The 25,015-nt window shown below is 43.7% G+C and overlaps 2 protein-coding genes across 2 annotated transcripts in view; both read right to left on the reverse strand.

The window, feature by feature from the left end:
• LOC309531575 (uncharacterized protein) overlaps positions 1-24,776 on the reverse strand; it is a 102,076-nt gene extending 77,300 nt beyond the window's left edge. Inside the window, exon 1 of the mRNA XM_082221166.1 lies at positions 24,471-24,776. Within this exon, the coding sequence (XP_082077292.1) occupies positions 24,471-24,622 (152 nt within the window). The 5' untranslated portion in view covers positions 24,623-24,776. The remainder of the gene's footprint in view (positions 1-24,470) is intronic.
• On the reverse strand, positions 10,560-23,477 carry LOC309530581 (vitelline membrane outer layer protein 1-like). Its single transcript, XM_082219650.1, has 3 exons — positions 23,137-23,477; positions 11,598-11,698; positions 10,560-11,220 (listed from the first exon to the last, which is right to left on the reverse strand). Exons 1-3 carry the CDS (start codon positions 23,305-23,307, stop codon positions 10,932-10,934), a joined length of 561 nt encoding a protein of 186 aa, XP_082075776.1. The 5' UTR covers positions 23,308-23,477; the 3' UTR covers positions 10,560-10,931.
• Positions 24,777-25,015: the final 239 nt, after the last annotated feature.

Here is a 25,015-nt window from a genome sequence, read left to right on the forward strand (position 1 = left end):
GCCTGTGGGGGGTGCCATCTGAGTACCTGAGGTGGGTGGCTGCTGGTCCCCACCGGAAGCCATTACTTACACAGAATAGTCAACAATTGCTTCTAAAATTATCTGCCACAAGGATATGGTGTTGTCCACCTGGGTGTGCGGTGCACTCCACCTAGTACAGTATTCCGTAAGCTGACTGAAATGTCACCTCCAGCCACTGCCAGCAATTAGCAATGCCACCTAAAGCTGCACCCAGTTCAGTATTGTCTGCGCTGACTCGGCACCACACCGTAGACCAACCGGTCTCTAGATAGTTCAGCACTGTCTACACCACTTAAAAGCACACACGCAAGTGGGAATGCCGACAAAGGGATCCACCTAGTTCAATGTTGTCTACACTGCTTAAGGCCCTCTAGCCCTCTAATGAGCTAATTGCAGTTAACTTTTTTTCTAAAGATTCTACTTATAAATTTACTTCTACTTATATATTTACTCCCTTGATTTATTTATTAATTCAACACGACTACGGATAGGTGAATGCAGAGGTCGACAGCCACAGCAACCAAGAAAGGCTATTGGCTTTAACTTTGACTAACATACAATAAAGAAGTAATTATTGATTCCCCCTTTAGTATTTAATTATTGCCAATAAATTTTATTGCGTTGTTCTCCTAAGCCAGCAATGAGTTAGATAGGCGGATGAAGCCGGAAAGGCAAGGGGGGGCCCTTTGCCCTCTTTATTTGGCACCCTCAAAGCACCCGAAACAGCGACCAGACAATTAGCGAGTCAATGAAAAAACCTATCACAGACCTTCGGAGTTGCTATAGGTACCAAAAAATATCTAGCGGTTATACCAATCCTTGATGCAAATAACCCCTACCTCTTTTCCTAGAGAGGGTATGCCGTTTTAAAATGTATTCCTGCCTCCGCACGCCACACACAAAGTGGTCGCCGGGTCTGCCCACATGGCCCTTCCCAAGATGGCGGCCGCTATCCACCCTTATCTTGAGCCTTAACCAAAATGGCTGACTGTGCCCTCACACGTGCTCCCGTCCCGCAAGGATGGCGTTAACGATATGCGCTTATGCCACCCTTCACAGAGATGTGAACCCCGGCTTCAAAATGAACGCCGGAAGCGGGCAGGCGGCTGCCACAACCACGGTAACCTGCTACGCGCTCAAGGGAGAAAGGAGAGCAGCTGGCGGAGGATGAAAAGGAGGCAGAATTGAGGAGCAGAAACGGCAGGTCACAGATGGAGCCTAATAGCTAGGAGATAGAAAGCCGCAGGAAAGAGTCCGTGGAGAAGGCAGAGACAGACCCTACGATCTGCTGAGGGAAGGCGGTATCAGAGACCAGATGCTAACCAATGCGGGCTCCCCCTGCGCGCACTGAAGGAAAGCAGCGAGGACGGCGGGGAAGGACTGGCGGGAGTGGAATCCCGTAAACCGCGAGGGGAAGGAAGGGAAGGGTGCGAGCTGAGAGCAGGGGCGCTCCCCCCGGGTACTTTACCACTCTTGCGCCTTGACTGCACACCTGACACTCCCGTAGGATGGTTGTTCAGCTGCCCAGTCCTCCTGCGACTGCATGGGAACAAAGGTAGGTGCCGTCCCTGGGAGGGAAAGGTTCGCGCACACAGATACTCGGGAAACAAGAAAATGAGAAAAATTCCAGCGCCGCCGCTCGCTTCGTCCGACCTTCGCTCTGCCAGCAGACCTCCCCGACCTAGTGATTTCAGCTCCCCTGAGACCGTGGTCTCGCTAGTGATTTCAGCTCTGGGGCGGTAGAGGACGAGGCAGAAGGTGGACTTGAACGGCTCCTAGGAGCAGAAAAAACAGCTCAGCTGTGTCTGCAGTCTGAACTTTCCAAAGTACTAGCTTGCAACCTGAGTAAGCAGTTATCTGTTCATGATTACGTGTCCCTAATTGTGTACAAGTATTACTGGTTGTGGATTGAGATTTACATTCTGAGCTGCATCAAAAGACTTTTGGTGCAACCAGTCCAATGGGCCCCAAGTAAGCAAACTTAATAGGAAAAAAATGATCTTGCTAATGGCTGCCTAAGGCATCCTCAATCCCTCTCTTATGTCTGCATATGCTACAGCAGGTTTCCTCCAGTTTGTGAAGTTAGGATTGCCATATTATTTCAAGAAGTAAGAATCCAAACACAAAAAGTTGTTAAGCTTTCGGGGGGGGGGAGTTGTTGAAATCCTGGACATGTCAGGGTAAATCTGGATTTATGGCAACCCTCCTAGAAAACACCAGAACTTACCTGGGTTACTTCCACACTAACAGTTTAGTCTGTATTTTCCAGTTGGGTGCTCACTTTTCGGGAAGATAAACCTGACCACAATATTGCCAGCTCATTGCACTCCAAACTTTTCTGTATCCTTGTCCCTTTTTTCCTCCAGTCCATCCAGATTCATGGTAGTTTTCTTTTATATAAAATGCAATTCACTCTAAGCCTCTCCAGTGTGGATTGACAAAGTGGCATGGAGACTTTTTAGAGCTATTAAATCTTTAACCATGGCAGTCAAAACTTCAAAGCACCTTGCAGGCAGCAATATACAGGCAATGGGTTCAGAAAGAAAGATGGAAAGCAACTATATATATATATATATATATATATATATATATATATATATATATATTTGCTTTCGTAGATTTTCACGGGTACAGGAATGCAGGTTTTGGTGTCTTCGGGTGTCTTCCCGTGTAAGAGTCGGGGTGTCTGTGCGACGTTTCGACGAGGTCTCACTCGTCATCTTCAGGCTGGTGCTTTCGGCTTCTGTGTCTGTGCGACGTTTCGACACCCTCACAACATGAACAAGCGTGACGACACGTCCCGCCTGCCAGACATCTGGAAATTAGCCCTCCCCACAAAAACCGACACCAGAACCAGAGGCACAAAGAACGCCGTCACCAATCAACCACACCAGACCCAAACCCAGACCCTCTCCACAGACATATTACAGACTCCATCCAGTAGCCAAACTATAGTGGCACCTCCGGATGCTGCACCCCCCTGCAATCCCTACACAGATCTGGCTGGCACAAGGCACAAAACCACCCAGAAGCAATTTACACAAAGAAGAACAGAAAGCACTCACCAACCTGAGGAAAGACAACAACATAATCATTCTCCCAGCAGACAAAGGCAACGCCACTGTTGTGATGAACACATCGGACTACCAAGCAAAACTATCAAATCTACTCCAAGACCCTACCTACCAACCTATAAAAACAGATCCCACCACCTATCTGGAAAAAACCACCAAATCCAAAATAAAAGCCTCTCCTATCAGTGAAGAAATCCAGCTAAGAATCATCCCCAGAGAAAAATCATCCAGATGCCCCAAACTCTACGGTCTCCCCAAGATACACAAAGAAGGAACACCACTCAGACCAATAGTCAGCTCCATAGGCTCACCTCTACAAAATCTCGCTAAATTTCTCGCTAAGCAACTTCAGCCCTATGCAGAATCCATCGCTTCACACGTTACTAACTCCTTCCAGTTCATAGAAACAATAAAGAAACAATACCTACATCCCGATGACCTAGTTGTGAGCTTCGATGTTGTATCTCTCTTCACTCAAGTGCCCATTAATGAAGCCTTGACAGCCATTCAAAACAAATACAACCCCCCCAAATACATCCTGGACCTGACCAACCACTGCCTAACCAACACGTACTTCATCCACAATGGACAAAGATACAAACAGATAGAAGGAGCACCTATGGGATCACCCCTCTCACCGGTCATCGCAAATTTGTACATGGAACACTTTGAAACCAATGCTTTAGACAAGTCAGAACACAAACCCAAACTTTGGCTCAGATATGTTGACGACACCTTTGTAATTTGGCCACACGGGAAAGAAAAACTAGATAGCTTCCTCACACATCTCAACAGCCTACACCCCAAAATACAATTCACTATGGAAATAGAAGACAACAACCAACTCCCCTTTCTTGACGTCCTAATCTACAAAAAACCTGATGGCTCCCTAGGACACACTATCTACCGGAAAAAAACACACACCAACCGCTACTTACATGCACAATCACACCACCACCCTGCACAAATAAACTCCGTAGCCAAGACTCTCATCTCCAGAACCAAACGCCTGGCTGACAAAGACCACTTGACAACTGAGTTACAGAATCTCTCAAATGTGTTAATCACCAATGGATACCAGAAAAACAGGGTTACGAAGCTAATCCAAAAAGAAACACCCCCCAAAAACCAAGACACAGAAGAAAACAATGGCATGGCCCTCCTTCCTTATATCAAGGGCACTACAGACAAAATCAGCAAAATCCTCCATAAACACAATATCAAAACAGCCTTCTGCACCAACCAAAAAATAGCCAATATCCTCAGAAACCCAAAAGACAAAATCCAGCTGGAAAACCAAGGGGTCTATGAAATACCCTGCAAAGTCTGCCCAGCCACGTACATTGGACAAACAAACAGACGAATAAATGCACGTATCGCAGAACACAAGAATGCCGTCAAAAAAGAAGAAAAAACTTCCTCTCTTTTCCAACACATGAAAGAAACAGGACACGAAATTAATTTTGCAGATTCCAAATTGCTCTTTAACATGGAACATCACCACAAGAGAATAATCATGGAAGCCATCGAGATAGAGAAACACCCTCACAACATGAACAAGCGTGACGACACGTCCCGCCTGCCAGACATCTGGAAATTAGCCCTCCCCACAAAAACCGACACCAGAACCAGAGGCACACAGAACGCCGTCACCAATCAACCACACCAGACCCAAACCCAGACCCTCTCCACAGACATATTACAGACTCCATCCAGTAGCCAAACTATAGTGGCACCTCCGGATGCTGCACCCCCCTGCAATCCCTACACAGATCTGGCTGGCACAAGGCACAAAACCACAGCTCGCCCCTATACACGAAGCCAAGCCAGAGCACAACTAAATGCAGCACAGCCATCTTCTCAGAAAAACTCTTCACAAGCTCAAGAGGTCAAGACACGAAAGCTTTAGCAACTAATCTACACTTAATGACCCACCCAGTGGTATTCAGAATATCACTCATGAAATCACCCAAGATATCCCTCAAGTAATTAAGGAACAAAAGAAGAAAAGGCACACTAATCTAGGAACTTCCTCTCTGCCCAGAACGTTGGAGGCTATACACCACACCCCTCAACAGTATTTATAGGAACTCAAACACCAGACTCTGCTCTGTTCCAGTAACAAGAAGCCGAAAGCACCAGCCTGAAGATGACGAGTGAGACCTCGTCGAAACGTCGCACAGACACCCCGACTCTTACACGGGAAGACACCCGAAGACACCAAAACCTGCATATATATATATATATATATATATATATATATATATATATATAACATTATTGTGACTATTCGTTTGGGATCAGGGTATCAAAAAGAAGATATAGATAAGCCTTTACCTTCAGTGAGAATCCGTATGCATGTCCTGTAAGACAGATTTCAATTTTTCCCCATTCTCCCCACTCCCCGCCATTGGACACCATGAGGACTGAATTATAGCTTCGATCTCCTGCCTCACAGAGGTGGTAGGTGAGGAACAAGAAGACCACAACACTGGTAGAGAGATCCATTGCAGGTGGACTGCACCAGATCAAACTGCAAAAACTGAGTGGAAGAATAACAGCCTTGAGAATTTATTCCCCAGAAAGTGTGGTTCTCTCTCCTCTGCTCAAAATCTTCCTGAATCTTGTGTTTCCCCCGGGAGAGAAGTATGATTACTTCAGCTTGGACTAAGTGCCTCCAACATCAGAGATACACACTTTAGCAGGGGCTTCGCTCTAGGAACACAGGAAATTGCCTTATTCTAAGTCAGGCCATTGGTTATCTAGCTTAGTTCTGTCTACAGTAGAGCTACTCCACAAAGTTTCAGACAGGGGACTTCCCAGCCCTACTAGGAGATGCTGGAGGATATACCTGGGACCTCCCGCAACACTGATCTACAAATTTTTACATGGAAAGGGCATAGCCTTGCAGCGCCCCTTAGGCCAACCTTCCCCACCCTGGTAAATTCCATATGTGCTGGACTGCAACTCCCATCATCCCCAGCCAGCAAACACAGTGCTGGTTCCAGTTGATGGGAATTGTAGTCCAGAACATCTAGAGATCACAAGGTCGGGGGATGCTGCCATAGATTTGCAACACTTCCAAAGGAATGCATTGTTAAATACCCTGAAATCTTTTGTGAAAAGCGGGGTACACTTTTCACAAAACATAGGGCCTAATACCACTAACAAGAATGCTTGACTGAATCCCCACTGGTTACTGGCTACTGATCAGGCCTCTGTAATTCTGGCCATGTTGCAACCCTTGTCTTCCCTTACCAAACTTCTTAGAGCAGAGCAAGGTAGTTCTACTTACTGTCTCTCAGCTGCGAGGCAGAATGAAAGCGCCCTGAAGCCAAGTGAGGAAATATGAATGTGAGGAGGGGATTTATAGGGGGCGGGACAATGAAGTGTAGGAACTCTCTGTCCTGAGCAACACCTCCTCTGAGCCATCACAAAGCAGAGCATTGGGAAGGCTATGAAATCTTCTTTGCCCCCCCCATTACCAGTGCCTTTAGGAAATGCCTCCACAACCAGAACCCATTTGCCTGTGAGAGTGAGGAGGGCTGTCAGAAGGGTGAGGACATCATGTCAGTGCCAAAGACCAGTACTGTGCACTGTGCTTTAGAACAGGATTCGGCAACTCACTGCTCTATGATCCATTATCAAAAACAGGGAGTGATCTACCACCCAGGGATGGGTGCAGGGTGGGCAGGCAGGGGTGGGTGCAGGGTGTCTCCCCCCCCACAGCCAGCCCTTTCTCTCTCTCCCTCCCTCCCCCCCCCCCAGCAGCTCTCTCTCTCCCCCCCCCAAACCAGTTGGGCTTTCGGAGCTGTCCTGTGCGAAACTTCTCCTAGCCTGAAATATACTTGGAGTCCTGCAGTGATTTCGTGCTCTTTATTGCTGCTTGTAAAACAGTGATTGAATCCCCCCCCCAAAAAAAAGAACCCTCGGGCCTTTATATACATTATTTACACAATGAATCCCGTCTGATTGGCTGATTCTGCTTCCCTCCTGGAGCCTGATGGGTCTTCTCCTGCAGGCCAATCAGTTGTTGCATTCTAGGATCCTACCTGCCTATTGTTCTAGGATCCAAGCTTAGTACATAACATACCCACACACCCCAAACATCGTGCGGTCTCTCTTCCCCCTTGTCAACAGGAGCCACACAGCTGATTTGGATCCCGATAGCGCCTGCCCTCTCCCTCCCTCCTTCCCCCCCTGTCAAAGGGAGCCTTCCCACGTGGCTCCTCCTCGTGCCTCCCTCTGTCTCCAGCAGCCACCCCCTTCTCCGTTGGGAAAACCACGCTAAGCCCGCCTCCTGCGCCTGCACTTCTGCATCTGATGTTGCAGAGAAAGGCCCTGCGACTGACCACAAACAACCCCACGGTTGACTGGGAGTCTCATGATTGACATGTTGTTACATGCCTGGCTTAGAGGGTAGCATGAGGCTCTTAATCTCAGGGTTGTGGGTTTGAACCCTACACCATGCATTGCAGGGAATGGGACTAGATGACTCTCATAGTCCTTTCCAACTCTATTACTCTATGATTCTGTTATTATTTTCACTATTCCTAAATAACTTATGTGCACAAATTTGTTCAGGATTTTTTTTTTTTTTAAGGGAGTATCATGGACATTCTCAAGTGGAGGTAGGAAGATATGAGGGCAAAAAGAGCAGTGCTGCCTTTTTAACCTGTGGAGGCAGGAACACAAAAACTCAGAGGGACCAAAAAACAATGGAAATGGTTGACAACACAGACACACATTCACTGACTGGGTCCTCAACTCCAAATACCTGACTGTGTGGACTAATGAGGGCAAATTCAAAGCGATAAAACGTGGATTCCTAGTGAGTTACAGCTCAATTGAGGACAAGTCCCAAGACAGATTTTATTTTTACAGGAAACACTTGTTACAGTCCACAGACCTACATTTACTCCATAGGATGTGTAAGAGATAAACATATGCTTCAGTTTATTTTATTTCTTTTTTAACAGTGAAAGAACAGAACAGGCGGTCAACGAATGTATTATAGAAAGATGTCTCTTGTGTGTTTTTCTGTATGAGAGAAATAATCAAAAGGATTTCTGTAAGAGGAAATAACCTAGATAGTTTCTGTTGTCACAAAATTTGGTATTCCAATGATTCATAAATGAACTTCATTCCATCTTTTAATAAATTTGTCTGGTGAATGTCTTTTTTATAATATTTTCACTGAGTTTTAATATATAAAAAAGATGTGAACTGTAACAAAGTATCAAATGACACAGAGAGTTAACCAAACATTTTCCCCAAATGTAACATGAGGGTTAGCATGTGTAATATTTTAAGACTTAATTGAAACAAGAGAATCACTTAGCTTTTTTAATGATCTGGTGCATGTCTACTTCATTATAAGTAAGCTTGTGTTGTTGTTGTTGTTGTTGTTGTTGTTGTTGTTTAAAAAAAAGCAGTCCACATATGCTTGTAACAGTTGAAAATTGAAAGAGACCCCAGGGATTTCCAAAATCATGCTATATTCTGTCTAAATACAATTGCCTTATCTGATTCAGCGGGAGGGGAATCAGTGACCCTTCCAACAGATGAGTCTGCTTACAAGGAAAGACACTTCTAACTTTGTTCTTTTCAACCCTTCTTCCAAGCTTTGTGTCCTTTTAGTAACCTCCTTTATTTGTCCCTTCAATTCATTCACCGTCACTTCTATTTTTTTATCCATTTGTCCTATTTTTTTATCCACCTGTTCTAATTTGGATTCTATATTTTTTTCAGTTTGTTTTATGTCCTTTTTAATTTCAGCAAACATTTTCAATATATCCCCTTTAAATTCTGACTCCTGTCTTGAGCCCTTCCTGTCCCCTGGTGTTGCTCCCTCACTTGTCTTTTTCTGTGAGTGAGTTTTTTTCTTGCTGCTTCCATCTTTGGGCTAATAATATTCTTGCTGTGGCTGTTGCATATAAAAACAGTTTCTTGTCTATGTATTTCACTACCCACAATACCAATTAAGAAGGCTTCTGGGTTTTTTTTACAAATGTTTATTTCAACATTTTCAAAATTTCATTGTATATCATCTCCCAGAAAGCCTTTACCTTTACCTCCTTAAAAGTCCACCACATGTGGTAGAAAGTACCTTCTTTTCCTTTACCTTTCCAACATTGGTTATTTACTTTATACATTTTTGCTAACTTCACTGGTGTAATGTACCATGTACACATCATTTTCATTACATTTTCTTTAAGGGTCTTATAGATGGTGTCAGCCTGGTTATGAAATGCCTTCCCTGGAAAGGCCCACCTGGTGCCATCTTTGTGGTCTTTATTGTCCGAAGTTTTAAAACTGAACCTTAGAATTCACAGGGTTTTAGATGTGTGCTGTGTATATTTTTTGTGATGTTGCATATTCATCTTAATATTGTGCTATTGAAACTTGCTTTTTAAAGCTGGAGTGCGGGGGCTGCTTCTATTGAGATTTATTTTTTAGTTAATTAAATGTGTTTGCACAGAACAACACAAAGTGACTTACAACGAGCCATTTGTGCATTTTAGGGAGGGCATCGCCATATCCCAGTTCTCTTTTGGCAACATCTCTTCCCCCACCTCTTCATTTCACTTTAGGAAGCAGTTGAGCACACTTCCAGCTTTCAGCATTCTGAGGCCTTTTCCTCCTCTTAGCCAGGTGACCTTTGCATCTTCCTAGGGCTGAGCACTATGGGAAGCAGCTCCTCCTAACCAGTGGCGTAGCGTGGGTTGTCAGCACCCGGGGCAAGGCAAGTAATTTGCGCCCCCTAACCCGTTGAGCCAGGTAGGGCTGCGAGTGCGAGCGTGCCCCCCCCCCCGATATTGCGCCCGGTGCGGCCGGGCCCCCCTGCGCCCCCATGCTACACCACTGCTCCTAACCCACTTCTGTCTGCCACGACCACAAGAGGTGAATGTTTCACCTTGTCACCCCTAGTTTGCTCGCACACACTCTGACACACATGCTGCCTGTATCTCCTCTTCCTGCTCCTCTCACAGCTGATAAGAAGGGACACGCTTACTCTTCATTTCATTTCATTTTTATTGGTGAAAGAACAGAACAGGCAATCAATGATATTATAGAAAGATGTCTCTCCTGTACTTGCGTATGAGAGAAATAATTAAAAGTAATTCAGTAAGAGAAAATAACATATATAGTCTATGCTGTCAGAAAATTTAGTATTCCGGTGATTCATAAATGAACGTCATTCCGGCGTTCAATATATTTGTCTGGTGAATGTCTTTTTTATTAATATTTTCAATAGTTTTACTGTAACAGCAAAAGAGTGAAATATAACGAAATGTATCTCAAATGATACAGAGAATGAACCAAACATTTCCCCCAAACATAACATGAGGGTTAGCGTGTGTAATATTTTAAGACTTAATTGAAACAAGAGAATCACTTAGCTGGTTTTTATGATCTGGTGCATGACTACTACATTATAAGCAAGCTTGATTTTTTTTAAAAAAGCAGCCTAAATATACTTGAAAGTTGAAAGAGACCCCAGAGATTTCCATAATCATGCTATATTCTGTCTAAATACAATCCCTTTATCTCATTCAGGGGGTGGGGAATTGGTGACCCCTCCAACAGATGAGTCACTGCTGCTTACAAGGAAGGACAGAAAGAGAAGCAGTCGGCACAGTGCAAACACACCAGCAGGAGTACTGGATTGGCTCTGCCAGTGTGTTTGCACCACACCAAGCTCCCCAATGACTTGCCTCTCTCCCTTCCAGCAAGCAGCAGCAGTTCAGCTGTCAGGAGGCCAGATAAGCACCACCACTCCACCCTGTCATCCTCTGTTGCCAGTGGAAGAGGGCTGTGCAGCAGGGTGGTGGATCAGTCACAACAGAACATCTTCACATCACGAAGTTCTACTTTAGCAAGCACTTCATGCTCATTCGCCACCCTTGTTTGGATGCCACATATGAAGCCACTAGGGCAGCGCTTGCTCATTTTGCCCTCTTCCATCGGTTCAAAGATATCTTTCTTCAATTTAGCCCCACCACTGCAGAGGACCTCAAGGTTACTGACTGCATGAGGAAGTCCTTGTGGTAATTCAATAGTCAAAGAAAAGGACACCATGTTGCCTTGGGGGCATTTCTGAACTGCAATCCATTCCCCGAGCCTGTAAAGAAAAGGACAAGGATGGCAATGTCTAAATAGATATTTATATACCACAACTTTGTCAATGAACTTTTATTTTTAAAGTCTCTCCAGAGATATAATTCCAAATTAGAGCAAAAAGCTTTATTTCAGAAAGGATGTATAGAACAGATTTGCCTTCAATGTGAACCAATTTGAATTTTGCCTCCATCCCTAGAAGTAAGTTCCACAGGACTTTGTGCAAGCATGTATATTTTGGGGCTGTTAAACTCAGAGTGTGTCCAGATTACCATTTGCCTTTAATCTAGCATGAAATATTTCAATCTACCCCTCCCGCTCCTACCCCAAACCTCCAAGCAACAAGTTAATAAAGGAAGAGAAATTCAAAAAGCTACTCACTTTCCACTTTTAGACTCTACTGTTTTTCCATCAGTGCAGTGGAGACGGATGCCCTTCAGAGTGAAATCTGTTCTATAGGCTTCGTTTACATCTCTGCGATACTGGTGGAGAACGGGGGGGGGGGGGAGACTGGTGCTTCAATCTGCATCTGCAGTACTGGCAACATTTATTTGTGAGCAAAACAACATTTTTTCAGTGCAAATTTCTATCTGCAAGGGCTTGCAATGACCTAGCTAGATCAGCAATGAGCAGTACTAGCTCATGTCATGTGCACACAATTGCCCGCAGGTACTGGACATAGATGAGGATTTACATTCACCTCAAAGAACGAAAACATTTCCATCAGTAGGATGGAGATGAACAAATGTGGGGTGGGGAATCAGACTTTCTATTCAGCAGTGGCAGACCTTGGGGTCCCAAATTTCAGTAGCGCCCTGTACAATGCCAAAATTTGGCACCCCTCCACTTCCTGACTTCCAGTCTAAATAATAGTTGTGGCACACTCTGAGGCACCCCCAGAACTCTTCACGCAGTGCACCCAAACCAGCCACGCTCCCCTAAATCTGTCCCTGCTAATTGCTGACATAGAAAACCTGCATCCAGTTCTGTGCAATCCAGATGAACAAACATTATGAGAAATGTAACAGCTCTCAGAATGAAACCCACACAAGCATGTTCTTACGTCTCTTTATTATTTAAGAGAAAGGAGAAAATCCGTCCCCTAGTTATAGTATGTCAGACCATTTGGTCTTCTAGACCATTTCTGTCTACTCTGACCAGGAATAGCTCAACAGGATCCCAAAGCAAACCCTTTCCCAGGGTTTTAACCGGAGACCTTCCATATGAAAAGCATATATTCTGCCACTGAGATGTGGTCCCTTCTACCTACCCACTCCCCTCCTTTCACAACTCAAAGTTGTCATTGTTGCATGAGCTGTTTAGGTGCCAGGTGAGAAGATTCTCTGGAGGTCTAGAGCTGTTCTTTTCCTCTCCTGCTTCTGCCTCTTTTTCTGGTTCTTGGAATCTCCACAATTTGCCCTTCCTCTCTTCCCAATGACCAGGATGCGTCTTTCTTGTGCTTGGCTCATCTGAAATCGGGTACTACCTGGAAGTTATTTTCTGCAGTTCCTACTGCAGGATAATTGCAAGCGGGTGTGAAATCATCCCCTCCACAGACACAGCAACTGTACTTTGCAAGGAGGCTTAGGCATGTCTGAAGAATTCCCTGTATAATTAACTTAATATGTCTATTCAGAAGTCTTTCTTTGTTTAATGGGGCTTACTCCCAAATACATGGATACAATATTGCAGTTCTTGCTTTGATTTAGGGTTGGCCTTGAGGGAAAGTAGGGTTTTTGTGCTTTTCCCAGCTGTGTCAGAGACAGAAATTCAGCAGGTTATTCCTTCTCTAGTATGGAAATACAATGATGGGAAAAAGCTTTACCTGTTTGTATTCTGTCTGTGAGACTTTTTATTATATTTGTGGTCACTGTTTTATTTTGGGACACTCTACTCCACCCTCAAAAGAGGACAATATTTGCATACTACAAAAAGCATATGCAAATTTAATGAAAAGCTATTCTCAGAGGTGTCGGAGCCTCTGCTACGACCGAGCTGGAAAAGCTCATCCTCCAGTCGAGTCCTTTGGAATCGCCTCCGACGATGATTAATGACCTGAGCCTCTGATAAGGCTCCAGGCATGTTCCCTCATTACGAAGAGTATCCAGCAGCAGGGAAGGACGAGAAATATGAGCTACATTGCAAAGAGTTTGATTTCTAGTTACACAGACAGAAAAGCATACATCCTCTCTCTGTGAAAGCAGAGAGCAACTGGAAAACAAAGGAACAGGAAACCAGTAACATTACATCCATCTCCCATCTTCTGTGAGACTTCCAACAGCCTGGAATCTCTGGAATGCAAAACAGAGTCTTGTGACTCCAAGCACTGCACAGTGGCAACACACAGAAACCTAACATAGAATCATAGAATCATAGAGTTGGAAGAGACCACAAGGGCCATCGAGTCCAACCCCCTGCCAAGCAGGAAACACCATCAGAGCACTCCTGACATATGGTTGTCAAGCCTCTGCTTAAAGACCTCCAAAGAAGGAGACTCCACCACACTCTCGGCAGGAAATTGAAGCAACTAAATGCACAAATTGTCATCTCATCAGTCCTCCCAGTTGAACGACGTGGCCCAGGGAGAGAGGAAAAAATAGTGGAAGTGAACAGCTGGCTTCGTAGATGGTGTAAACAGGAACGGTTTGGATTCTTAGATCACAGACTGCAGTTTCTTGAAGATGGACTTCTGGCAAGCGATGGGCTGCACCTCACAACGGTTGGGAGAAATGTTTTTGCCAAAAATCTCAGAAACCTCATCAGGAGGGCTTTAAACCGACTAATGTGGGGGAGGGAGACAGTGCTCCTGAAGGTAGGAGCCTATCGATTGATGAAGATGATCATCCAAATGTCATAGACCAAATGGAACAAACAGCACGCAGACCTAGTGGTGGGAGGAAAAAATCCTTAAATAAGAGACACGGGGGAATGATTAATGGACTTCAATGTCTGTACACTAATGCGCAAAGCATGGGAAATAAACAAGATGAGCTTGAGCTCTTGGTACAGCAAACTAAATATGACATAATAGGCATCACTGAAACCTGGTGGGATAAGTCCCACGATTGGAATGTAATAATGGGGGGATACAATCTATTTCAGAGAAACAGACCAGACACGAAAGGAGGAGGAGTGGCGTTATATGTCAGGGATGTGTATACCTGTGAAGAGATCCAAGATTTAGAACCTCAAAGCCAAAGTGAGAGCATTTGGGTCAAAATTAAGGGAGAGAAGAATAACAGGGACCTCATTGTGGGAGTTTACTATAGATCCCCAAGCCAAACGGAGGACATAGATGATGCCTTCCTGGAACAGATGGCCAAGCATGCAAAAGGAAGGGAGATAGTAGTAATGGGGGACTTCAATTACCCGGATATTTGTTGGATGTCAAACTCAGCCAAGAGCATAAGGTCAAACAGATTCCTCACTGGCCTTGCAGACAACTTCATTGTCCAGAAAGTGGGAGAAGCAACAAGAGGAACAGCCATTTTAGATCTGGTCCTAACCAATGTTGATGACCTGGTTAGTGGGGTAGAAGTGGAAGGATCATTAGGCACGAGTGATCATGCTCTTCTGAAGTTTACTATACAGCGGAAAGGAGCAGCCAAGCATACTAGGACTCAATTTCTTGACTTTAAGAAAGCCGACTTCATAAAACTTAGGGAAGTGCTGGGTGAGATCCCATGGACAGTAATACTAAAAGGAAAGGGAGTTCATGATGGCTGGGAGTTTGTTAAGAGGGAGATACTAAAAGCACAACGTCAGGCAATACCAGTGAGACGGAAACATGGAAGGTGCCTAAAGAAGCCAGGGTGGCTGAACTTCCGGAGGCGGCGCGAAACGAGTAATGGCGGTCCTCTTTGCGCAGCGAAGAGGGGCTCCGCAGAAAAGGGTCGTTCGCTACGGCAAAGCGACGACCCATTAAGTTAAACCACGAGCAGAGTGAGCTCGTGGCCGTGGGATCCGGCGGGCACCCAGAGCGACCCCCAAAACGAAGAAGGGACCCCGTAAGGGGCTCCGGAAGCGCGGAGGGGAAGCGGTGCTGTGGATTCATCGCTCTTTCTGCGGGAGTGAAGCCGCGCGGCTGTTACGGATGAGCGCCGACCTTTCTTCCTTTACATTGGATTACAAATCAACTACTCGTGAGTAAGATTCACTTGAGATTGGATTACAAATTTATGAATTTGGCTGAAAGCGGGAGACGAGAAAAAGGAAGTCCGTCTCCCGGTGGTGCTTAGTGATCAAAGGCAAAGGAACTGACAAGCTGGAAGCAGTACAAAAGGGCTTTTAAATGAGAGACAGCATACGTCTGGAGAAGTCGGAAACTGAAGGGAAAGGCAAGTTACCTTTATTTTCTTGCTATTGTGTTTATTTTGTTTGGGGATCTTCTCCTCTGCTGGACCTTTAAAATCTTTAAAGACTTGAAAACCCCCAGTCCCGGACTTGCAGCGGGGCAAAAGGCTGTTTTGCGGATACACTTACAAAGTTGAAACGGATACTTAGTGGCATTACTGGTGGATACAATTAAGCAACTGCATTTTGCACCTTTTAAGAAACTATTGTGGCAACATAGAGAGGGCTCTGCCAGAGGGAAAAGGTCTTCTCTAAAGACTATGGTTAATTTACTTAACTGCAGGAACTTTAATGGCGACTGAAACTTTGTTTCTTCTTTCCTGAACTGAACAATACTCCCTCTAGTGGAGTTTGGGATTTACAATTTCCTGAGAACCAACTTTGTTTTGTCTCTCTGTGGTTTGGTTATTTGCTCTGAGGCCAGCCCTTCCCATGGAACTTTTGATAATTTGACCTTGAATCCAAAGACAGGTGTGGAATGAGCGACCAAGTAAAAACAAGAGCTGCGTCGAAAGCAGGGAAAGGCAAATTGGTACAAACAACTTTGGCTTCCCAGGCTCGTAGATCTTCAGTCCCTGCTGTTCTACAGGCTGTACCATCACCAACAACCCCAGCTGAAGAAGCTGAACAGTTAACAAGTGAAGATATGGCAGCTGGGGGATCTAACACTCTTTTAGAGGAAATGTTACAACAATTTGCAATTTTGAATAAAAAAGTGGACGATCAAACTGCAAAAATTGACTTAGCCACATCTTCAATCACCAAACTTTCCGAACAGGTGGCTAAGCATTCACAAGATATTGGAAATCTAAAGGACGCTGTATCTGAAAATCGAAAATTGGCCGAGGCTGCGAATGAAAAAGCAGAAGCAGCAACTAAAGAAGTGGAGGAACTGAAAGGAGAGGTAAGGCCGCTCCATAAACATATTACTGACCAGCAGGCCTACCTGTCTTTGGTGGAATTGCGAAACAGGGAAAATAATTTGAGATTACGCTCTATCCCAGAGATTGAGAAAGAGGACTTGATTGGCTTTTTAACAGCAGAATTCTCTAAATTCTGGGGTATAAACGAAGATACAGATTTCAAAATAACAACTGCATTCAGATTGGGACGGATTGCTGGGAAGGACAGGCCTAGAGACTGTCTGATTATCTTAAGGACTAAGCAGGAGAGAGACAAGCTACTTGACCTACATTTTAACAAAGCACTTGAGATCCAGGACAGAAGAGTACAAATCTACAAGGATATTCCTAAACAATTACTGGATCTCAGATCTAACTACACTGACCTAGTTGGACTTTTGAGAGGTAACGGAATACCATACAGGTGGGAGTTTCCACAAGGCCTTTCATTCAAATACAAAGGAAAGAAGATAAAAATCAAAACGAAAGAGGACAGCCAGAAGTACCTACACGACAACGGAGAAGACTTGCAGAAAGGAGCGGCAGCTATTTGGCCACCACCAGAGTCTGGAAAAGAGCTACCATCCTCGGACTTGGACAAAAAAGAAGACGCCCAATAAGAGTAACAACAGGTTGATACAGGATGTCTCTGCAGCTGTATAGTTGGAACATTAATGGCGCGAATTCCCCGGAAAAACGCAAAAGGATTTTCCATATTCTAAAGAAAGAAAATTTGGACATAATTTGTTTGCAAGAAACCCATGTGACCAGGATACACAGGAAGGTGTTAATAAATAAAAGATTAGGCCAAGAATTCATCTCATCAGATAGAGTTAAGAAGAGAGGCGTGGTGATCTACGCCAAGGAGAATTTATCACCAAAATTTTTGTTCAAAGACGAACAAGGAAGAATCCTGGCTATTGAAATATCGACTCAAGGAGAGAAAGTTTTGATATTAGGAATTTATGCACCAAATGAGGGGAAATCAGAATTTTATAAGAAGCTGCATGAGACACTACTGGACTACCTGGACTATTCCAACATCATTATGATGGGAGATATGAATGGGGTTGTCTCCACTTTTATGGATAAGTCACAGAATCAGAATTTGACCAAAGATGGAAGACTACCAAAAACTTTCTTTGAACTAACTGACAATATGGATTTAATTGATTTATGGAGGACGAGAAACCCCCTAGGTAAAGAAGGAACTTTCTTTTCTGAGGCCCACCTGTCATGGACAAGAATCGACCAAATCTGGGCAACTAGAGGGCTGGCACCTAAGACTACTAAAATAGAAATCTGCCCAAAGACTTGCTCCGACCACAACGCTTTGAAAATGGAAATGAGATTTACTACTGCCGACTCCTTTAGATGGAAAATGAATGACAACCTGTTAAGAGATCAAGAGATTGTAAAGAAGGCCCAAAAAGCCTTAAAGGACTATTTTGAAATCAACTTGAATACCTCGGTGGAAAAGAGAATAATCTGGGACGCAAGCAAAGCTGTCATGAGAGGGTTCCTGATACAACAGAATACGATCAAGAAAAAACTTTGGAATGGTAAAAAGGACAAGATATTGGAGAAGATAAGAGATGGAGAGAAAAAATTAAGATTGAATCCAAAATCAAAAGAGACTTTAAGAGAAATCAAATTTCACCAGTCACAATATGCGAAATTGATTAACCAAGAAGTGGAATGGAAAATCAAACAAATGAAACAAATATCTTTTGAATCTGCGAATAAATGTGGGAAACTGCTAGCTTGGCAGTTGAAAAAGAGACAAAAATTAAATTATGTCACCAACTTAGAAGTTGAAGGGAAAAACATTCAGAAACCGGGAGAAATTAGAAAGTGTTTCCAGAAATATTTTAAAAAACTGTATACACAAGAATCCGAGGAAGCAACTGAGATAGAACAATTTTTGAAAGACAACGGCCTACCAAAACTATCTCAAGAGAAGAGATCAATCTTGAATTGTAAAATAACACAACAGGAAATCGAGGATGCCATTCAGAATATGCAACTAGGCAAATCTCCAGGCCCTGATGGACTCACCTCCAAGTACTACAGGATGTTAAAAGACTATTTGATACAACCATTAATGGAGGTTTGCAACCAGATTATGGGGGGAGGGAGGGCACCAGATACGTGGAAAGAAGCATTCATCACACTGATACCTAAAGTGGAAACTGAAAAGACTCAACTTAAGAACTACCGCCCCATCTCACTCCTAAACGTGGATTACAAAATATTTGCGGATGTTTTGGCTAACAGATTTAAAAAAGTATTAAATGAAGTAATCCATAAGGACCAAGCAGGCTTTCTCCCAGGTAGACATTTGTTTGATAACACCAGGAATATTATTGATATTCTGGAACTTTTACAAACAAATATTAACACCAAAGCAGTGTTAATTTTTATTGATGTGGAGAAGGCCTTTGACAACATTTCTTGGAAATTTATGAAGAAAAACTTGGAAGGGATGGGAGTGGGAAGGGGGTTTGAGAATGGAATAGAGGCAATCTATTCAGAACAAAAAGCTAAGTTGATAGTGAACAATGTGGTGACAGAAGAACTTCATATTGAAAAAGGAACACGCCAGGGGTGCCCCCTATCCCCTTTATTGTTTATTTCAGTCCTGGAGGTTTTGCTGAATATGATAAGGGAGGATCGGCAGGTACAAGGAATACGGGTCGGAGCGAAACAATATAAACTGAAAGCATTTGCAGATGACTTGGTTTTAACATTACAGGAGCCAGAACCTAGTACAAAAAGAGTTTTGGAATTGATTCAGAAATTTGGTCGGGTGGCGGGTTTTAAGCTGAACAAACAAAAAACTAAGGTGTTAGGGAAAAACTTGACAGTTACTGAAACAGAGGGGTTTCAGAAGGAAACAGAACTAAACATTGTTAAAAAAGTGAAATACCTGGGGGTCAATCTGTCTTCTAAGAATTTGAATCTATTTAAAGATAACTATGAAAAATGTTGGTCAGAAGTCAAAAAAGATCTAGAAATTTGGTCAAGATTGAAACTATCCTTGTTAGGCCGAATTGCAGCTATAAAAATGAACGTTTTGCCAAAGATGTTGTTTTTGTTTCAAGCCTTGCAGATCGTGGACAGAGTGGAATGTTTTGGAAAGTGGCAGAGGGATATTTCTAGGTTTGTCTGGCAGGGCAAAAAGCCCCGAATAAAGTTTAAAATACTAACCGATGCAAAGGAGAGAGGGGGGTTTGCCCTGCCAGACTTAAGGTTATATTATGAAGCTGCGGCCTTCTGCTGGATGAAAGATTGGATTTTATTGGAAAACACTGATGTCCTAGATCTGGAAGGCTTCAATAATTCGTTAGGTTGGCATGCGTATTTGTGGTATGACAAGGGGAAAACACATGGAATGTTTAAAAACCATATTGTCAGAAAAGCAATATATACGGTCTGGAAAAAATACAAAGACTTATTGGAAAGTAAAACTCCGAGGTGGATTTCACCAATAGAGGCCAAAGCTCGGAAAACACCCAATATGGAGGCATACTGGCCGAAATATTGGGAAATAATAGAAAACATTGGAGGTAATTGGAGGTTGCAGAGCTTTGAAAAATTAAAGGATAAGGTGCAAAATTGGCTACACTATGCCCAAATTAATGAGGTTTTTAAGCTAGATAAAAAAAACAGGATTCCAGGTGGAAAAATCGAAACTTGAGACAGAGTTGTTAGAACCAAAGACCAAGGTATTATCGAGAATGTACAACTTGCTGCTTAAATGGAATACTCAGGATGAGACAGTTAAATCAGCCATGATAAAATGGGCTCAAGACATTGGTTACAATATTATGTCTGAGGACTGGGAAAGGTTATGGACCACCGGTATGAAGTTTACGGCATGCAATGCCTTGAAAGAAAACATTATGAAAATGGTATACAGGTGGTACATGACCCCAGTCAAGCTCGCTAAGATATACCATTTGTCTGATAATAAATGTTGGAAATGCAAGGAGGCTGAAGGGACATTCTTTCACCTCTGGTGGACTTGTCCAAGATTGAAGGCCTTTTGGGAAATGATCTATAACGAGTTAAAAAAGGTGTTCAAGTACACCTTCCCCAAGAAACCAGAGGCCTTCCTTCTGGGCATTGTCGGCCAGAAGGTGTTAAAAAAGGATAGAACTTTCTTTATGTATGCTACAACAGCAGCAAGAATCCTTATCGCTAAGCACTGGAAGACCCAAGATTTGCCCACACTGGAGGATTGGCAGACGCAATTGATGAACTACATGGAATTAGCCGAGATGACTGCAAGGATCCGAGACTTGGGAGAAGAGGCAATGGAGGAGGACTGGAAAAAATTTAAAGACTATCTGCAAAAGTATTATAAGTTGTATGAAACATAAGACGCCGTATGATTTGGAACGTTAGCCCCAGCAACGAAATTTATTATCTATGAAATTGATAACATTCATGAAAGAATCAAAGTTTAAATGGGTAAAAACGATATTATGTTACATTTTTAGAGCAAATGGAGAATAAGAGATTTAAACTTAAATTGCAACTGAAAATATAAAGAAACACACGAAATAAGGGTATAATTTGCTGATAATTTTATTATCAAGAATGCATTATGTGGGAGATGTGGGGAAGTCCAATGGAAATTTGAAATAAGTTGTTGAAATGGTTGTGATTTTCTGTTCTTTTTTTCTTTTTTTCTTTCTATTTTGTCTATTCTTTTGTTCTTTCTGTAATTTGGAAAAAATGCAATAAAAATTATTATAAAAAAAAAGAAGCCAGGGTGGCTATCTAAAGAACTTTTAACTGAGTTAAGATTAAAAAAGGATGTGTACAAAAAATGGAAAATGGGGGAAACCACCAAAGAGGAATTCAAACAAATACCCAGCACGTGTAGATACAAAGTCAGAAAAGCTAAAGCACAGAATGAACTCAGGCTTGCTAGAGAGGTTAAAAGCAACAAAAAAGGCTTCTATGGGTATGTTCGTAGCAAAAGGAAGAACAAAGAAACAGTGGGGTCACTCAGAGGAGAAGATGGTGAAATGCAAACAGGGGACACAGAAACGGCTGAACTCCTCAATGCCTTCTTTGCCTCAGTCTTCTCCGATAAAGAAAACAATGCCCGACCTGAAGAATTTGGAGCAAATGATTCAGCAGAGGAAACACAGCCCAGAATAACTAAGGAGATAGTACAAGAATACTTGGCTAGTTTAGATGTATTCAAGTCTCCAGGGCCAGATGAACTGCATCCAAGAGTATTAAAGGAACTGGCAGGTGTGATCTCAGAACCACTGGCAGTCATCTTTGAGAATTCCTGGAGAACAGGCGAAGTCCCGGCAGACTGGAGGAGGGCAAATGTTGTCCCTATTTTCAAAAAGGGGAAAAGAGAGGACCCAAATAATTACCGCCCAGTCAGTCTGACATCAATACCAGGGAAGATTCTGGAGCAGATCATTAAGCAAACAGTCTGTGAGCACCTAGAAAGGAATGCTGTGATCACCAATAGTCAGCATGGATTTCTGAAAAATAAGTCATGTCAGACTAACCTGATCTCGTTTTTTGATAGAATTACAAGCCTGGTAGATGAAGGGAACGCAGTGGATGTAGCCTACCTTGATTTCAGCAAGGCATTTGACAAGGTGCCCCATGATATTCTTGTAAAGAAGCTGGTAAAATGCGGTCTTGACTATGCTACCACTCAGTGGATTTGTAACTGGCTGGCTGACCGAACCCAAAGGGTGCTCATCAATGGTTCCTCTTCATCCTGGAGTAGAGTGACTTACGGGGTGCCACAGGGTTCTGTCTTGGGCCCGGTCTTATTCAACATCTTTATCAACGACTTGGATGATGGACTCAAGGGCATCTTGATCAAATTTGCAGATGACACCAAATTGGGAGGGGTGGCTAACACCCCAGAGGACAGGATCACACTTCAAAACGACCTTGACAGATTAGAGAACTGGGCAAAAACAAACAAGATGAATTCTAACAGGGAGAAATGTAAAGTATTGCACTTGGGCAAAAAAAAATGAGAGGCACAAATACAAGATGGGGGACACCTGGCTTGAGAGCAGTACATGTGAAAAGGATCTAGGAGTCTTGGTTGACCACAAACTTGACATGAGCCAACAGTGTGACGTGGCAGCTAAAAAAGCCAATGCAATTCTGGGCTGCATCAATAGGAGTATAGGATCTAGATCAAGGGAAGTAATAGTCCCACTGTATTCTGCTCTGGTCAGACCTCACCTGGAGTACTGTGTCCAGTTCTGGGCACCACAGTTCAAGAAGGACACTGACAAACTGGAACGTGTCCAGAGGAGGGCAACCAAAATGGTCAAAGGCCTGGAAACGATGCCTTATGAGGAACGGCTAAGGGAGCTGGGCATGTTTAGCCTGGAGAAGAGGAGGTTAAGGGGTGATATGATAGCCATGTTCAAATATATAAAAGGATGTCACATGGAGGAGGGAGAAAGGTTGTTTTCTGCTGCTCCAGAGAAGCGGGCACGGAGCAATGGATCCAAACTACAAGAAAGAAGATTCCACCTAAACATTAGGAAGAACTTCCTGACAGTAAGAGCTGTTCGACAGTGGAATTATACGTCTGTATAATATTGTGACCACGCCTTAGCATCAGGGTGTCAAAATTCAGACTATAGATAGGCATTTACCTTCATTTGGAATCCATTTGCATATCCCGTGGGACAGAATTCAGGTTTTCCCCATATGCCATCGTTCCCTCCATTGGACACAGTGAGGACTGCATTATGTTTTCGGTCTTCTGCATCACAGAGATGGTAGGAGAAGAAGAGGAAGACCACAGCGCTGAGAGGGAGCTCCATGGAAAGTGATCTGCACCACACCTAGCTGCAAAAATGAATTGGATGAATAACAGCCTTGAGAATTTATTCCTTAGGAATATTGGCTCTTTCCTCTGGTCCCAAATTTGCATTTTCCTCTGGAGGGAAGTGTGGTTACTTTTGTTTGATATAGTAAAATCAGTTGATGGCTTTTCTGACTACACCTTTTGATTTCTAACTAACTAAAACGTGAATTTCTTACCCACCCTTCGCCCTTGCCAAAATGTACAGCCGTACCTTGGTTCTTGAACAGAATCTGTTCCAGAAGCCCGTTCAACTTCCAAAAACGTTAAAAACCAAGACATGGCTTCTGATTGGCTGTAGGAGCTTCTTGCACTCAATAGGAGGCCACGGAAACCCCGTCGGATGTTTGGGTTCCAAAGAACATTTGCAAACCAGAACACTCACTTCCAGGTTTGCAGCGTTCAGGAGCCAAAACGTTCGGGTCGCAAGGCATTCAACAACCAAGTTGTTGTATTTCCTATGTCTTGGCAATTTGGCCTTCCTATTAAAACTCCCCCTCCAATTTTTGTTTCTCTTTTTCTTAAGGGATTTCGCGCTCTCTCTCTCTCTCTCTCTCTCTCTCTCACACACACACACACACACAAACCAGTCTCAGGTGTAAGATAGAAGGGAGAAATTTTCACACCTAGGGATGGAAATACAAATTGTCATTAAACTTGAAATAACTTGAAATAACTTGTCATTTAACTTGAAATAACTTGAAATAAACACATACTTCCTATCAGCCCCAAATAGCTCAATAAAGTAAAATGAAAACTGGGTGAGCTTTCCTTACTTCTGTCTCTGATTAATGCCTTAGGCTCTTAGCAGAGCCAATCACCTTCCCACCAACTCTACAGGGAAAAGGTACCCTGTAGTCAACCCATCCTTAAGCATCTTGGAACTTATTGTAGCAAACTCACAGCATTATTAATTCCACACCAGAGCACCAGTTTGAAAAACAGTTGGAAACTGTTCCTAAGAGATGAACCGGTCCTCTTTCCCACAGCTTTGCAGGGCACAGTGGGGTAAACCAGTGAGCTTCTGCAGGCACCGATCAGGCCTCTGTAATTCTGGCCATGTTGCAACCCTTGTCTTCCCTTACCAAACTTCTTAGAGCAGAGCAATGTAATTCTTCTTACTTTCTCTCAGCTGCCAGGCAGAATGAAAGCGTCCTTAAGCCAAGTGAGGAAATATGAATGTGAGGAGGGGATTTATAGGGGGCGGGACAATGAAGTGTAGGAACTCTCTGTCCTGAGCAACACCTCCTCTGAGCCATCACAAAGCAGAGCATTGGGAAGGCTGTGAAATCTTCTTTGTCCTCCCCCCCCCATTACCAGTGCCTTTAGGAAATGCCTCCACAACCAGAACCCATTTGCCTGTGAGAGTGGGGAGGGCTGTCAGAAGGGTGAGGACATCATGTCAGTGCCAAAGACCAGTACTGTGCACTGTGCTTTAGAACAGGTTTCGGCAACTCACTGCTCTATGATCCATTATCAAAAATAGGGAGTGATCTACCACCCAGGGATGGGTGCAGGGTGGGCAGGCAGGGGTGGGTGGGTGCAGGGTGGGTGGCAGGGGTGGGTGCAGGGTGTCTTCCCCCCCCCCCCCACAGCCAGCCCTTTCTCTCTCTCCCTCCCTCCCCCAGCAGCTCTCTCTCTCCCCCCCCCAAACCAGTTGGGCTGCG

This window comes from Podarcis vaucheri, assembly GCF_965113315.1.
Source record: "Podarcis vaucheri genome assembly, chromosome: 4".
Classification (NCBI taxonomy): domain Eukaryota; kingdom Metazoa; phylum Chordata; class Lepidosauria; order Squamata; family Lacertidae; genus Podarcis; species Podarcis vaucheri.